The sequence below is a fragment of the Coenobita brevimanus genome, chromosome 108 (assembly GCF_032717465.1).
Source record: "Coenobita brevimanus isolate Jiangsu-jjx chromosome 108, ASM3271746v2, whole genome shotgun sequence".
NCBI lineage: Eukaryota > Metazoa > Arthropoda > Malacostraca > Decapoda > Coenobitidae > Coenobita > Coenobita brevimanus.
In genome coordinates this window covers 16376076-16393717 of record NC_137061.1, presented here as the reverse complement: position 1 = coordinate 16393717, position 17642 = coordinate 16376076, and the positions used below count along the sequence as shown (strand labels likewise).

General features: G+C 43.1%; 1 protein-coding gene across 1 annotated transcript in view; it reads right to left on the bottom strand.

Moving 5' to 3' along the window:
• LOC145416888 (uncharacterized) overlaps positions 1 to 17422 on the bottom strand; it is a 20177-nt gene extending 2755 nt beyond the window's left edge. Inside the window, exons 1-3 of the mRNA XM_080285754.1 lie at positions 17307 to 17422; positions 9354 to 9509; positions 8697 to 8876 (exon numbers count right to left, since the gene is read on the bottom strand). Coding sequence (XP_080141880.1) covers positions 8697 to 8876; positions 9354 to 9509; positions 17307 to 17312 — 342 coding nt within the window. The 5' untranslated portion in view covers positions 17313 to 17422. The remainder of the gene's footprint in view (positions 1 to 8696; positions 8877 to 9353; positions 9510 to 17306) is intronic.
• Positions 17423 to 17642: the final 220 nt, after the last annotated feature.

Genomic DNA, 17642 nt, shown 5'->3' with positions numbered 1-17642 from the left:
TTATCCGACGTAATAGCCAAAGGCATGGCCGCCCACCATTAGCAGTTCTTTACCTCCAAACCAATACACTGTGTTAAGTTTATAGCAAACTTTATGCCTAATATTAAAAAATTATATATAATTCATTTTGTAGTCCCTGAGTACGATAAATGACGAACATATATATATATTATTTTTAATGCAAGGAAGAAGGAACCAAAGGCCACGAGCCCGGAAACCGTTCCTTTCATGAAAAAAAGCAAAATACAAATGAGAGCCAAATTTAAGATCCGTTCATTTCGAGATGCCTGGACACACTTTCTATCTATCTGTCTATTGCCAGACGCCATAATCCCGTAAGAAGGTGGCCATTTGACTTTGAGTGAGTTGTTTTACGGGGAGGGGCACTAATCCTCCACCAACCCACTTGTTGACACGTAGGGAGCACGTATGGTTTGGTTATATGGCTACCACCCAGCGTTGTAAATGGTTTCTTGGCTTACAGGAAACCATTTGGCCTATCACTCAATGTAAAGCCACCTGTAAAGGAAAGAAAAGCAATAAGAAGTGACAGGAAAGATGGGAGAAATAGGAAGAGAGGAGGGCAGGCACAGAAAAAGAATGATAAAGGCTAAGGAAGAAGCAGGCAGCACTACATCAAGTGAGTGGATGATGGTTGCCACCACCTACCACTATGTGTTTGAAAAACTGGAGATCATCGGAAGTAGGAAATACAGACAGAGCGAGACAGTTCCAGAGTTGACCTGCTGCATAAATGAAGGACTGGGAGTAACAGTTAACTCATGCATTAGAGAGTTGGACAGAAAAGGGATGAGGGTTTGCTGCTAGACGGGTGCTACGAGCCCGTCGTAGAGGTGGAGGGATTTATACAGACAGTAGAGAGGAGCAGTGACCATTGAAGTAGCAATAGAAGAGATAAAAATGCAACAGTGCGGCGAAGAGACAGAGGTTGAAGGGAGCCAGTACGAGAAGGAGAGTTAATGAGACGAAAAGCCTTTGACTCCACCCTATTGAGAAGAGCTGTATGTGGGGAGCCTCCCCACACATGAGAGTTATACTCTGCACAGGGGCGAATAAAACCCGTGTATAAAGTCAACAGCTGTGCAGGGGCAAAAAAGGTACGGAGTCGGCTTAGCACACCCAATCTCTTGGAAGCAGATTTTACAAGAGATGTAATATGATCTTTCCAAGATACGTCCTGAGTGAATGAAACCCCAAGCATGTTCAAGGATGATGCAGGATTAAGCTGAATATTATTAAACATTAGTGGGTATACATGTGGAAGATTTTGTCGGGTTGATAGGTGTAAGAACTGAGTCTCTGACGCATTAAAAACAAGATTATTTTTACCCCAGTCAGAGATACGAGCCAAGTCAGACATTAGGTGTGCCACAGCACACGTGGCATCACAAGAATACTACGCCTGAGAGGAAAACTCTGATTTCATATTTGGATTTACCATCAAAAAGTACAGCCACTTAGAGCACCCATCAATTCCCTTGGATAAAATTGTTGTTATTATTATTTTCAGGATTTGCCAAGACTGATATGGAGGAGAAACAGAGGACAGTTGTAGTACTGAGTTTGAACGAGGTGAAGATGGATGATAGAGAAGTTGAACAAGGTGATAGAAGTTGAACGAGGTGGAGCAAAGATGTGGACAACGCGTATGAAACCTGATGTAGCTGCTGCCATCATACGTGTACTTGACATTCTCCAAGGTGATGTAGCTGCTGCCATCATACGTGTACTTGACATCCTCCAAGGTGATGTAGCTGCTGCCATCATACGTGTACTTGACATCCTCCAAGGTGATGTAGCTGCTGCCATCATACGTGTACTTGACATCCTCCAAGGTGATGTAACTGCTGCCATCATACGTGTACTTAACATCCTCCAAGGTGATGTAGCTGCTGCCATCATACGTGTACTTGACATCCTCCAAGGTGATGTAGCTGCTGCCATCATACGTGTACTTGACATCCTCCAAGGTGAGACTTAACTTTCTTTTTGACACATTGCAAAATAGGACTCTTGTTAGCTCAAAACCCAAGTTCATTTTATGGGCAAAAAATTGAGTAAAGTTGGTATAATGACGACAATTTATCTATCTGTCTGTTAATCTATTGCCAGATGCCTTAATCCTGTAAGGGGTAGCCACAAACAAATTACCTCCATGTCACCCTGTCCCCTGCCATTTCGTATCCTTTCCCACCAGCTCACACCCCAAACAAATCACCACCATGTCACCCTATCCCCTGCCATTTCGCTGCCCTCCCCCCAGCTCACACCCCAAACAAATCGCCTCCATGTCACCCTATCCCCTGCCATTTCGCTGCCCTTCTCCCAGCTCACACCCCCAACAAATCGCCTCCATGTCACCCTATCCCCTGCCATTTCGCTGCCCTCCTCCCAGGTCAATAATAAAATGGTAGTGTAATTTAGCCGTGCTTCTTGGCCTGTACTGTATACCTGTGGGTGAATGTCTTTTCCGTGATAATTGTGTAGTTACCAAGTGTTTAGCTACATTTGACTGATGCAAGTACCTGCCAGGGTTGATGACAGCCAAGCATGTACTGTACTTTGGTGTAGAAGTGGACTGACTTAGCATTACTACTGAATGCACACACTTTGTATTGTTTATAAAGGCTCCACCAGCAATGCCTCAGCCTTGGTCACCTAATGGCGACTCTACACGCTGCTCAATCTCTGGCAGCCTTCCTTTTCACTCCCTTACCCCTGATGTCACACTCTCAGTATTGTATCATTTATAAAGGCTCCAACCTGCTTCAGTGCATCTGTCTTGGTCACCTAATGGCGGCTCTCCACCCAGCTCGATCTCTGGCAGCCTCCCTATGGACCTTTACCCCTGATGCCACACTCTCAGTATTGTATCATTTATGAAGGCTCTAACCTGCTTCAGTGCCTCTACCTTGGACACCTGATGGTGGCTTTCAATGCAGCTCGATCTCTGGCAGCCTCCCTATTCAGTCCTTTATCCCTGAGATAACACTCCCAGTACTGTACTATTGATAAAGGCTCCAACATGCATGCATTGGCCTTGGTCACCTAATGGTGGATTTCCACGCTGCTCGATCTCTGGCAGCCTCCCTATTCAGTGCCTTATCCCTGCCATTTTTTATTTATGTTTCAACACCATTAGCCAATTTAAGGTAAAATATGATAAGTAACAAAGAAGCACTAGGTTAAATAGCTACAGAGGATGTGCTAGGAACCTCTTAAACTAGACTCATTTTACTCTAACCTGGCCTAAAATTGGCAGCTGCGTAGCGGCTGTAAACATGATTGGTTTTGGGGTTGTGCAGAGAAGGAATGCAGTGCCAGGAGACGTGACACTCGCACAGGTGAAGAGCGCTGTGAATCGGCTGAAAAATGGGAATGCAGCTGGGGTTTATGAGGTGTATGCAGAAATGCTTAAGTGTAGTGGAGAGAGTGGAATGAAGTGCTTGTTGGAGATATGTAAGGAGGCATGGATGAGTGAAACTGTGCCTGCAGAGTGGAAAAAGGCTGTGATTGTACCCCTGTACAAAAATAAAGGTGAGCGAAGTGAGTGCAAGAATTATCGTGGGATAAGCTTATTAGTGTGGTACGGAAGGTATATGTAAGAATAACTACAGAGAAAGTAAGAGAGATATCAAAAGTCCTAGTGAGTGATGAACAGGATGGAAGGAGACTTGTGGATCAAATATTTACAGTGAGACAGATAAAGAAGAAGGTTTGTGAGAAGGATTATAAGGTGTTTATGGCATTCTAGGATCTGAAAAAAGCATACGACAAAAGTAGACAGAGAAGCATTGTGGAAGGTTTTGCGCATGTATGGTGTAGATGGTAAGCTGCTAGGTGCTGTCAAGAGTTTTTATGATGGTGGTGAGGAGTGTTTAAGGGTAAATGGGCATCTAAGTTAATGGTTCACGATCCGTGTGGGTGTGCGACAAGGATGTGTGATATACCCAGATATACCCATGGTTGTTCAATATATATATATATATATATATATATATATATATATATATATATATATATATATATATATATATATATATATATATATATATATATATGGATGGGGTGATGAGAGAAGTAAAAACACAAGTAATGGAGAGGGATGGCGTTGGTAATGAATGGTGATGGATGGAATATCTCATATTTATTGTATGCTGATGATGCAGTACTGCTTGCAAGTACCGGACAAGAACTTGGTAGGCTAGTGCTGAGTTTTGCTGATGTCTGTGAGTGTCGTGCCTTGAGAATAAATGTAGACAAGAGTAAAGTGATGGTTCCTGAGAGAGAAGGTGACTCCCAGTGTGATGTTACAGTGAATGGAGAGAGACTGGAATTGGAGAGAGAGAGAGTTCAAATACCTGGGTACAGTGATAGAAAAGAGAGGAAAATGTGCAAAAGAAGTGGAAAGTAGAGTGACACAAGGAAGGAAAGTAGCTGGTGCAATGAAGGCCTTGATAAACAGAGGCTTGGGTGTTGCAGCTGCACGGGGCTTACATGAAGGAGTGTTAGTGCCAACTTTAACATATGGATGTACGACTGTGGCGTGGCATGTAAATGAAAAGTCAAGAGTGAGAGCACTGGAGATGGGACTGCTGAGGAATGTATGTGGAGTACACAGGGTGGAAAGGATACGAAATAATGTGATTCATGGAAGATGCGGAGTAACGAAGTCTGTGGGCACCAGAATCGAAAAGAGTGTACTGAGATGGTATGGGCATGTGGAGAGAATGGATAATAATAGAGTGGTGAAAAAGGTACTGTATATCTGAGCGAATTTGAAGAAGGGAGGAGGCAAGGTAGGTCAAGGAGAAGGTGGAGAGATATGGTGGATGAGTGTGTGAGGAAGAGAGGTTTGGAAGTCATTGAGGTTAGGGAACTGACAAGAGATCGAGCTGGCTGGATGAATGTTGTGAGAAGTGCATGATCAAGGATTTTGGCACCCCTTTTTTAACGTGTCAGCGTCCGGATTGACTCAATCCGATATGTTTACGTGAAACTACAGAACGTAGTGAATGTTTTGGGGGTATCAGTTAGAGCCGGGATTCCGGGGGTCTGAATGATGAGCGAATGGAAGCGTGGCCCATTGGTCTGAGCAAATTTGGGCTGTCTGGAGATTGCTACTCCTCACCCTGCCCTAAGGTGGGAAAGGAGGTGCCAGTGATGATGATGATGATGATGATGACGATGGTGGAGGATGATGCTAGCCACAAAGAAGTGCTGTGGAAAGGATATAGAGCCATAATACTGTCTTTTTATGATGCTAGTCACAAAGAAGTGCTATGGAAAGGATGTAGTGCCATTGTATTGTCTTTTTATGATGCTAGTCACAAAGAAGTGCTATGGAAAGGATATAGAGCCATAGTATTGTCTTTTTATGATGCTAGTCACAAAGAAGTGCTATGGAAAGGATGTAGAGCCATAGTGTTGTCTTTTTATGATGCTAGTCACAAAGAAGTGCTATGGAAAGGATGTAGAGTCATAGTACTGTCTTTTTATGATGCTATATAGTCACAAAGAAGTGCTAGGGAAAGGATGTAGGGCCATAGCATTGTCTCATTCTGCCACTGAACTAAGAAACAAGCTGAAAAACTTTGAAAATCTTGGCCAAGTTAGAGTGAAAAGAGTATAGTAATATTGGTAGTATCCAATGTTTTGGTTACCTACTGCCAGACGCCTTGATCCCGTAAGGGGTGGCCACAAACAAATCACCATCTTCTCCCTGTCTGCCGCCATTGCACGGCCCTCCCCTCAGCTCACACCCCCTCTCACATATACGTCTCTACTCCATCCCTCCATCTCATCCTCAGCTTCTCCCCCTGCACCTCACTCACATACTCTCCTCGTTAGTCTCTCACAAACTGATATATATTGAGGCTATGGCAATATATTGAAACTGAAAATGGTTGGAGTAAAGACGCTGAAAGAGGTGAAGACATGGCCGATAATGAGAAGTTGAACGAGGAGCAAAGGTGTGGACAACGAGTGGCAAACAGCTCGATGTAACTGCTGTCGTCAGCGGTGTAAGTCAGCCTTCAAGGTAAGACCAACTTTCTTTTTACTATAATTGACACGTTGCTTTGAAGAGAAGCTTTATCACCTCAAAACCCAAGTTAATTTAAGGGTGAACAATGGAGATAGTATATGACAAGCCTTTCCTGGCCCCATAGAGTTGGTCTGAGGTGCTGGGCTGGAGTCTTCCTCTAATTTGCCTCAACATAACCAGTTCTGGATTACTTAGTCAAATGGATCAAAGAAAATGACTCCAGACTTGTACAAAAAATACCCACTGAGGTTGTTCAGTGCCCACTGAGGTTGTTCAGTGCCCACTGAGGTTGTTCAGTGCCCACTGATGTTGTTCAGTGCCCACTGGGGTTGTTCAGTGCCCACTGATGTTGTTCAGTGCCCACTGAGGTTGTTCAGTGCCCACTGAGGTTGTTCAGTGCCCACTGATGTTGTTCAGTGCCCACTGAGGTTGTTCAGTGCCCACTGATGTTGTTCAGTGCCCACTGAGGTTGTTCAGTGCCCACTGATGTTGCTCAGTGCCCACTGATGTTGTTCAGTGTCCATCGAGGTTGTTCAGTCACCACTGAGGTTGTTCAGTTCCCACTGAGATTGTTCAGTGCCCACTGAGGTTGTTCAGTGCCCACTGATGTTGTTCAGTGCCCACTGAGGTTGTTCAGTCCCCACTGATGTTGTTCAGTGCCCACTGAGGTTGTTCAGTGCCCACTGAGGTTGTTCAGTGCCCACTGAGGTTGTTCAGTGCCCACTGAGGTTGTTCAGTGCCCACTGAGGTTGTTCAGTCCCCACTGAGGTTGTTCATGGTACAGATGATGCTTTGTGTACACTGATAGGTTGTTGTGGGATCAGCCCCAGTCTTTCTGGTCAGACTCATCAACCACAGGCAAGTAACCATCCCTGCAGGGTTATCCCATGCAGTGTACTGGTGCTCATCTGTGGCTGACTGTGCCTCACCACAGCCAGACACTGGGAAAAGTGTGGTTTGGTTTATGGGTGGATGCCACATTTGCATTTCCATCCATTTAACCGGCACTGTAGCTGGCTGCACCTGACCCTATGGTGTGGTTATATGGTTACCATCCAGGTTGTCAATGATTTACTGGGTTGCAGGGAATGATAGATGAGGCCATTATTGTCAGCATTATAGACTTGACCGAAAGCGAGGCCCTCCTCAATCGAGCCTAACAGAACCTGATGAAACTCCTCCTCCCCCTCCTCACTAGTGTCCACAGCTTCGCCACTGGATGTACGATGTGTAAGGCCATGTTGAAGCTTGACCCTGAACAACCAACCTTCAGATGCCTTGAAGTCAGGGACATTGTGAAGGTGGGCAAACTTCCCAGCAGCGCCTTTCAACTCAGTCCCACGCACTTGCACGCCTGCAGCCCGTTGCTGGCAGTACCAGGTTAATGTTGAACGGTTGACACTGGCATGCTGGGGATGCCCATAGCCTTCCATTTGGCACTGCGTCTGTTGCTCTCGCCAAAATCTGCTGTGTACTGGGTCAGTTTGTTATGGGATTTCCTGATGTCATGCAGGGTTCAGCGGACCAGGTCATACTATTTAAGATGCGGGAAGTCGACCATCCCGCATCAATCTTACCGAGGATCTCTTGCTTCTTCTGCAGGGTCATCACTACCTCTTCCTCTTCTGTGGTGGAAGGACCATCATCACAAACCCTAGGAAGAGGCATGCAAGGAACAGCAAGGCCTGAAGCAGGTTGGGAATAACCACAAAAGCCACCGCTTGTGCTGCCATAGTAACTATACGAGAGGAGCTGTTCACAACAAGGTTGATGTGTGGGAACTGGGAAGGGCCGAGGGGGTCCCTAGCAGACACTTGGTGAACTACCCAGCCAGACAGCGTGGCGCCACTGGGCTAATCCCGTCCAGTCCAACAAAAATGTTCTTGCAGCCAAAATTTCCACCGGACTGCAAGTATTTTATCTGGATAAAATGGAAAAATGTACATATAATGGTTTAATACAGCCAGATAACAGCGTCTGGGTTATGAATCGTAAAGATGGTGGACATCCGGATGAATGGGGCATGACTGTATAAATAATGTGAATGAGGTCACAACCAATAACTGCTTTGAACTACAGAATGACACTGCCATTACAAACTATTGTGATGAAACTTAGTGATAAACACTGCAAACACTGAAGCATTTCAAGTCTACTGATGCTGAAGAACAAACAGGATGTTATGTAAACACTGCAAACACTGAAGCATTTCAAGTCTACTGATGCTGAAGAACAAACAGGATGTTATGTAAACACTGCAAACACTGAAGCATTTCAAGATTACAGTTGCTGAAGAACAAACAGGATTTTACGTAAACACTGCAAACACTGAAGCATTTCAAGTCTCCTGATGCTGAAGAACAAACAGGCTGTTGTGCAACATAAAACGAAGGTGAAATGCATTATGGAAGAAGAGTTTGATGATAACATAAACGCTGATGAAGAAAAGTTGAATGGAGTATAAAAGCGATGATGAGGGAGTGAGTCAGTGGTTTGACGTGCATAGGAAACATGCTGCTGGGCACAGTATAACACAGGCGAGATAAAAATCATTGCATATGTGGGAGATATGGGGTAAGACTCAGACAGGTGAGAGAGTTGATGGTACATGTCACAGTGGTGCAGTTACCTGCAGTGTGTGGGCGTGGGGGGGTGGCAGCTGAACCTGAAGGCAGTGCATGTACATCTGGTCATTTTCTAGGGTTATCCTGGAGGACCGGATGCCACCTTGGTCTTCTTGGACGGCAAATACCAGGCCATCCTCCACCAGCGTCTTGATGTGCTGACTCATCTCCAGGAGGTTCTCAACCTGTGGGCAGTACCATACATTAGTATATATAAACAGCATCCATATATATATATTTTTTTATGTGTCCGACTCTGGGCATAGGCTTCACAGCCTGCTCCCAAGGCTCAGCAGTCCTCCTTCATACCATACACCTCTACATGTCACCACTTCAGCGCCAACATCCATCGCCCATATTGAATACATGCTAGGGCTGTCTCATGCAGGACTGGTGTATTGGTATTAGCGAGGGTATTTTTACGACATGTCGGGGGGTCTTCTGGTAGATCAGTAAAGTCTGTTTTATGAAATTCAAATCCTTAAACCGTCCCTCCTCCAGGGGGATTTGAACCAAGGTCTGGTAGGACTGCAGGCTACCTCTCTACCAACTGAGCCACCGCCTCTACATGGGACACTATCAGTACATTCTTATGGAAACTGGCAATATATTACTACTTGGAGACAATACTGGTGGGGAAGCATGAGACAGTAGTAACTTACTGTTATTTGCTGTGGCATCTTTGTGATGGTGTTGATCTTGTCCATGATGGTGGAGGCCGGGTCTGGGTGTGGTGGAAGGGCGGGGGTGTGTGTGGCATCAGTCTCCGCTGCCAGTGCATCCAGGGCCGTCCTGATGGCCTCACGCACCTGTCCGTACTAACACAAACATTAGTGCTGGAGGCTCTGCCAACTATGTGCTAATGTACTATCGCAGACACTTATGGCTGGTACAACCAGCGTTGTCAATCCTCTTTTTCCTTGGTGTGAATCCCGTGCAGCTCGACTCAGTTCCTCCGAATCGTTAATTTTACTAGTGAGAGGGAGAGTCGCCGGGAGATGTCTGGTGCAAGTGTAGGGGGTGGCGGTGTTGGGGGTGGGGTGGATGGGGGTGGGTGGTAACGTGACTGAGTAAATGTGGCATCAGTGTAATACAGATGTGGCACAAGTGTATTTGTTAAAAACGTAGGTTTACGATGTGAATGAGCTAAAACAACCTCTTTTTAGTGGTAACGACACTGAGTTAGGGATTCCACATATATCTCAGAATGCTACCACAAGCTGTGTGTTGAGGTTAACACATACAGGAACTGTCATTTGGCGGCAGTGCTAGAAGTCTGATAAATGGTAACAGTTGGAAGTGGTGGCATGTTACATAGGTCTGACAGGTTAATAATCGGGAAAACTAATAACAGTTTTAACGAACAAGCGGCAAAAGGTATTGCCGTAGCATCTGACTTTATAACAGATAACCCATAAAGAACAGCTACAGTGTATTGTGCATAATATGACCATACCCACAATAATATGAGTTTTTTCAAGTGTGTTCGACATTGCTTAAAAAAAGGCTGCAATTACTGAATCCTTGATGATTGCTTAACTTTTGACGTAGATAAGTATAATGTTTACCATGAGATGTGAACTGACTTTTATTCCCCAGTATCCTATATTTGCTTGTTCATGAATAATTGTTAATCTTTCCATTGCTATGGCATTTATAATCAGACATGATTATTTGTCTTTAGCCAACAGCACTATCTGATACGGCACACACTTTAGATTTCTGTATCTTATCTTTGTAACCCCTACGGTGTTTGCCAGTATAATATACCCTAGTTCTTAGTAGACCTGGAAGGGCTAACGTCATTGGCACGAGTGTATTACTCACGGTGATATTGACAGTTGGTTAGGCAAGAGAACATAATGCAACATTAATTAAGGGAATATAATATCACTGTTAATACATCTTAGTATATTATTTTACACAGACATATCCCTCAGTAATGAGTCCAGCCACCTTGCTTCTCCACAACCTCCCGAAGCCTATCGGGCATGCTGGCCGCCTCATTCCTTACGAGGTGTGGCTTCCCTTGGAATATTTCCCACTGAGTCATCATGTGGGCCGTCAGCTGGTCTGCCGTTTTCTCTGGTCCTGGTTCCCATGTGTTAACCAGGGTTCCCCAGATATTTTCCATTGGGTTACAGTCACAACCCTTACTCGCCCAGTGTAGGAGTTGCAGGTTTTCTGGACTACTAAACCATTCCTAACTGCTCCTGCTGTGTGTACAGGACAACCATCTTGGACAAGATGACTGGTCCAGGAGAGAAGGGGAAATTTTTCTCTCGTAGGAAGGTAGAAAGAAATCCTGCAGTATTTGACTATATTTTTGCGCACTGAATCGTCCCTGCATCTTCACTACATCTCCTACGCCATGGATGGAAATATAACCCCACACATTGCATGTCACGTGCCCACTTCTCGTCTCTTCATAAACACTGTTTCGCTCATCGCTGGCAAGAACAAACATTACATAATATTAGAGGGATACCGTGTTTGTATTAGAAATTAATACAAAATAATCTATGCTTGGAAATTGTAGCCTACACTGCTTTCACTTCAGTCTCTTTGGAAATCAAAGGAAGGTGATCCGTGGGTAACAACTCTATATTGTGGGAAGTTGTTGCGGAGACGTTTAGGAGTCTAGAATTACTAAAGGAAGATTATTATAATAATTCAGAACACCCACCAACACCAGGACCTTTACATTTATCACTGTTAGTAATTAGTGAATTAACGAACTTATGCACCACATTAGCATTGGAAAGTAAACCGTGGTCTTTCTCATTTATCTTTGTTATTAATTACTGATTAAACGAACTTATATACCACATAAGATTAAAAAGTGACCCTTATCATGTGTGTGTGTGTGTGTGTGTGTGTGTGTGTGTGTGTGTGTGTGTGTGTGTGTGTGTGTGAATTATCAGGTTCAAATACTTTAATATTATTGTTTCTGCAACAGTTCAGTTATTAAACATCACCAGGTGTTGTTCTTCCTCCACACGTGTACATTTCCGTGATGGCAAGATCGGAAGGTTTTCTCATCAGACCACCACCTGGACCAGAAGTTTAGGCCTTGGTCCACATAGTGACGTGCAAAGTTAAGCCCGGCAGCACGGTGTGCTTCAGTGAGTAACTTTTTTGGCAGGAACCCGGTGATGTATTCCGGCCTTATGAAGCCGCCTCCAGACTGTACTGACAGACACATCCAGTTGGAGTCTGTTCCGAAGTGCCACAGCGTTCGTTATGGGGGTTTCCTCAGCTGCTTGTATAATGCGCTCATCCTGTACAGGTGTCATTACACGGGAGCGCGGTGTCCTGGCTGAGGATATATTTTAAAGAGAATACGTAGAAACAACTATTTTACATGCTCATAGGAGCGGTGTTAGAGGGAGGAGTTGGGGAACAGGGAGAGGTAGGAGGGTTGGGGTGGGCGGGGAGGTAGAGGAGAATGTTGGTGGACTGTGGTGTGAGGGAGGATTGCAAGGGAGATGATCCGTCACACTAAATTGGTGTCCTGTTACCTATACAACAGGGTTAGTATAACGTCGTTGATGCTGGTTTGCATTTTTGTAGGTCAAAAGTATGTCATACATCGTTGACGCTGTATTACGGGTTAATGTACAATTTATAACACTAGACAGTATAAATAATAATGTAAGCAAAAACATTATGAAACAGTCATATCATACACGGTTGACATACACGTATGGCAAGAAAAGTAACTACTAACCAAATCTTCCATAGTTAGGCTTTTTTACCCTGGTTAGTAAGATCTCCTGTCTCCTCCCACCTCTTGATCCATTTTGTTACAGTTGTTGGGGATATGCCTAACTGACTGGTGATGGCCCAAATACTCGAGCCTCCTTTCCGCAGACCGACGATCTGCCCTCGAAGGGGTACTTGCTTTTCCTGTCTGTTCATCGTGAATCCTGAACTGTGAATGGTGCAGGAATGCTTCTTGGTGTCTGGACAACACCTCGGTATACACCTGGTCTCACTGAGAGGCGAGACTTAATGGCACCAAGTTTGAGGGTGACAATCGCCTGATGGATGGTTTGGAGGTTGACCCCTGCAGGCAGACTTATACTGGCAGTTGGCACAAGGCCTAAGGAGTGCTTGAACGAGGAGCTGTTGGTTATATCCAGTTCTAAACAGTTTGATTTATACTTGCCCTATGACTACGAAAGATTCCAACAAGACCCATAGTCTCCAGGAGGTTATACTGTAGAACGAAGGATGGCTGGACATTTATACTGAATGAATATAACTGACAAAATTTGTGTTGTCGTTTCCATACCACTGTATGCCTTTACTTTGTGCTTGTAGTGTTACAAATTGCCAATTGTCACTACCACAATCAGTGACAGAGACTCGCATGGCAAAGATTACATGAATACAGATAAGTTAAAGGAACAGCTATCTTACGATGTGTGCTCGTAACATGATAATCCCATTGTGGTAAAGACTACATATTATATAGATAGATAGATAAATAGATAGATAGAAGCAGGGAGTCAGATGATGAGAGGTGTTGTGTCTGCGAGAATCGAGCAGTGCTAAACATGCTTACACACTCTGACGCGAGGAATGCTTGAGACAGCGTCTAGTGGCCATATACACACATACACACATGCTTACACACAGGCTGCGTGAACTTTCCATCCACGAGGAACACACGTGACACACCCCTGCTACACCAGAATTTAGGAAAGAGAGCGCAGACGGAGATTAGCCACCGAACAGGCAAGAGAGCAGTAGACAGGCCTCAGAGGAGACAGGTGACGGGAGAAGGGCTTGGCAATTTGAGAGAGAGACAGATAGCGAGACAGGGAGGTAGCTACCCGGGACTTATATTCGTTCCGTGTGAGGGACTTGTTAATATTCCCAAGACAAATAAAAATAGTCCCATACTATTCGTTACCTCTCCTGCCTCTACAAGCAAATACAAAGTCGCTGCTTTATGACACAAAGTCTTTATGACATTTGGTAGCAGCGAACGTATACGAACCTCGTCTACGAATCAACATTAAATTCCTACAAAATATCAAGATTGAAAACAACCAACAACATCAGCTCCTGACAGTATTCTCTCCATCCAGCCCCCTCCGTCTCCCAGACCATTACGCTGATGCAGAGGTCAAGAGATCACTTGACGCCTTGCAAGTAGCTTAATGACAAACCAGCAAATCTGCGGACATCGTCTCCGAATTAAAAGCAAATTTCTACAAAAGCAACCGAGACTACAAGATTAGCTTCAGTTCTACATTGAATCCTACAAAATACAGCCTACAGTGCAAATAGTCTACAAGTCTACGACGAATCAGCGAACAACAGCCGTCTACAATCAACTACAATTAACAACTCTACGTCGTCTGTATAATCTTCTACACGCACCTACAAGTAGCGGCAGTCTTCATCCCACAACGAGTAAATCACTAGAGAAAAGGACCGAGAAAACATCGACATAGAAAAACGGAACAAACAAACGAAGAGTGAGACACGACTCACAACTCATCTTACTCACTCGTCTTCACTCAAGTTACTCATCGCTACTCATTCACTCACCACAGCTACCAGTGTGGGAAGCCGATGTCACCATGTGCTGAGACGACAACACGCCAATCAACCCGCGAAGGACAACGCTATCACCACGTGCAACACCACTCACACCATTTTCCTCCACGGTAAAAATTAGTGAGTTACATAGTTACTTCATTCATACAATACACAGTGATAGACAATAAGCTTCTGCACAAACATAAAAAACGTGCTGTATAGTTACAGTTTAAATACACATACTTACTTCAATTATCTGCATAACTCAAATACTAAATAATCACCAACAATAAATATTCTACACTGTATATATTCATTCATTTATTATAACATTTATTTACTGTCAACGAGTGTTACCATTTATACCTACATAAAATACGTGTTTCATACATACAACTATACATTATTATATCTACAAAGTGATAAAGAAAATATACCATCACAGTTACTCAGTGAGCAATTAAAAGAACTGTATTTAACATTTATTAATTAAAGCTACCTAGTGGAAAAAAATAAATTAAGTTACAAGGTAAACTAGAAAAAAAAAAAAAAAATGGCCAACACAAATGCCGTTAGCAAGAGTGAACATCTTCAACACAATCGTGAAGACAATGATTTCCACACAATGCTGACATACATATTACTCACGATAGGTACAGGTGAACAACAAGTCAGTGTGTACAGTATAGTTAATACTGTATATAGTGTATATATATATTTTTTTTATATAAAATAACAAAATATGGGACTATATAATATCATTTTCTAGTATCTGTGCAATATAAACTAAACTTTAAAAAAGTATCCCAAGAAAATTAGTCAGCAATTATGTAACCATGAACAACATAGAAAAAGTGTACACAAGCAAAGAGAAACAAACTATAGAAAATCAATACATACAAAAAAAAAAAAAAAAGAAAGAAAAGTAAGAAAGAAAAAAGAGAAATAGAGTAAGATCACATAACAAACAAATGGAAATAAGTGTAAGTGTTACTACATATGCCAAAATACCACATAAACTACAAACAAAAAAGCAAATTGTGTCTCCACAAACAAGTGGCATGACACATCATCATTATCATCGACCGCAGCATATGTTAGGACTGCAGTTATTACAATTATGTTACACTTATTACAATTATGTAACGACAAACGATTGCATTATGTTACACTAACTACAATTATGTACCTACAAACGATATGTAACAATTATGTAACGACAAACGATTGCATTATGTTACACTTTGCCAATTAACAGTTGCATTAACAAGATGTAACTTTTATGTAACTTTAACTACAATTATAAGGCCAAGACACTTATGTAATAGTTGCATTAACAAAATGTAACTACAATTATAAGGCCAACACAATTATGCATTAACACAATATTTTGTAACAATTCATAAAATGTTACAATTATGTAGTACCACAATGTTAGTACAATATTATAAGTCATACAATTATAGCACAATTCTGTATTACCAGTATCATCATACAAGTTAGGTGAATCACTATTTACTATATTATATGTATACAATATTCATACAATTTACTTTTACAATATTATGTATTTCACTTAATTAGCTTATAAGTTCATTATAATGTGTATGTAGTATGTATTAATATGTTATGACTATTAAATGTCGATGGTACGCCATTTTCGCGCGACCGAGCAGTGTGGTAAAGACTACATATTATATAGATAGATAGATAAATAGATAGATAGAAGCAGGGAGTCAGATGATGAGAGGTGTTGTGTCTGCGAGAATCGAGCAGTGCTAAACATGCTTACACACTCTGACGCGAGGAATGCTTGAGACAGCGTCTAGTGGCCATATACACACATACACACATGCTTACACACAGGCTGCGTGAACTTTCCATCCACGAGGAACACACGTGACACACCCCTGCTACACCAGAATTTAGGAAAGAGAGCTCAGACGGAGATTAGCCACCGAACAGGCAAGAGAGCAGTAGACAGGCCTCAGAGGAGACAGGTGACGGGAGAAGGGCTTGGCAATTTGAGAGAGAGACAGATAGCGAGACAGGGAGGTAGCTACCCGGGACTTATATTCGTTCCGTGTGAGGGACTTGTTAATATTCCCAAGACAAATAAAAATAGTCCCATACTATTCTTTACCTCTCCTGTCACTACATGACATTTGGTGGGGAAGCTACTACAAGATATAAAAGCCGCTCGACCACAAGTCTAAAATATACTTCTCTACAAGTAACTACAAAGTCTTTATGACACCATTAACATTATAATTATCTAACTCGAAATTTATGGAACCATCAAGGAATGGATATATGCAGTATTTCCTATTCATTGTGTAATTTAACATATCTGACACACTTGAAAAAACTCATATTATTGTGGGTATGGTCATATTATGCACAATACACTGTAGCTGTTCTTTATGGGTTATCTGTTATAAAGTCAGATGCTACGGCAATACCTTTTACCGCTTGTTCGTTAAAACTGTTATTAGTTTTCCCGATTATTAACCTGTCAGACCTATGTAACATGCCACCACTTCCAACTGTTACCATTTATCAGACTTCTAGCACTGCCGCCAAATGACAGTTCCTGTATGTGTTAACCTCAACACACAGCTTGTGGTAGCATTCTGAGATATATGTGGAATCCCTAACTCAGTGTCGTTACCACTAAAAAGAGGTTGTTTTAGCTCATTCACATCGTAAACCTACGTTTTTAACAAATACACTTGTGTCACATCTGTATTACACTGATGCCACATTTACTCAGTCACGTTACCACCCACCCCCATCCACCCCACCCCCAACCCTGCCACCCCCTACACTTGCACCAGACATCTCCCGCCCTCTCACCAGTAAATAATTCGAAGAAACTGAGTCGAGCTGCACGGGATTCACACTTAGGAAAGAGAAGACTGACAATGTTGACTGTACCAGCCATAAATGTCGGCGATAGTACTGTACACTTCACACATCACAAGTTTATATGTCAGTGTAAGTGTGCTCATGTTACTACAGAAGCCTGGTGGTACAAGTAGAAGGGAGTGGCTGCCTACCTTCATGCTGGTGGTGACAATGTTGACATCAGGGAACTGTTCTTGGCACTTCTGCCTCCAGTCTTCAACCTCCACACTGCATTGGTCAGCGTGGTTAATGGCCGTGAAGGCTTCCTGTGCTGTATTGGCATTCTGCAGACACTCCAGTCTGGCCTCCAGATGCTTCACTCCTTCCTCTCCTTCTTGCTTCATGGCCACCACTCTGGCCACCTCCTCCTCTATCAGCTTCACAAATGTGGCCATGTTGTGTGTGAATTCCTCCACCGTTTTTATCAGCTGGTGGTTTTGTTCATTCTGGTCGGTCAGCCAGGTCCAGTACTGGTCCAGCTGGGACTG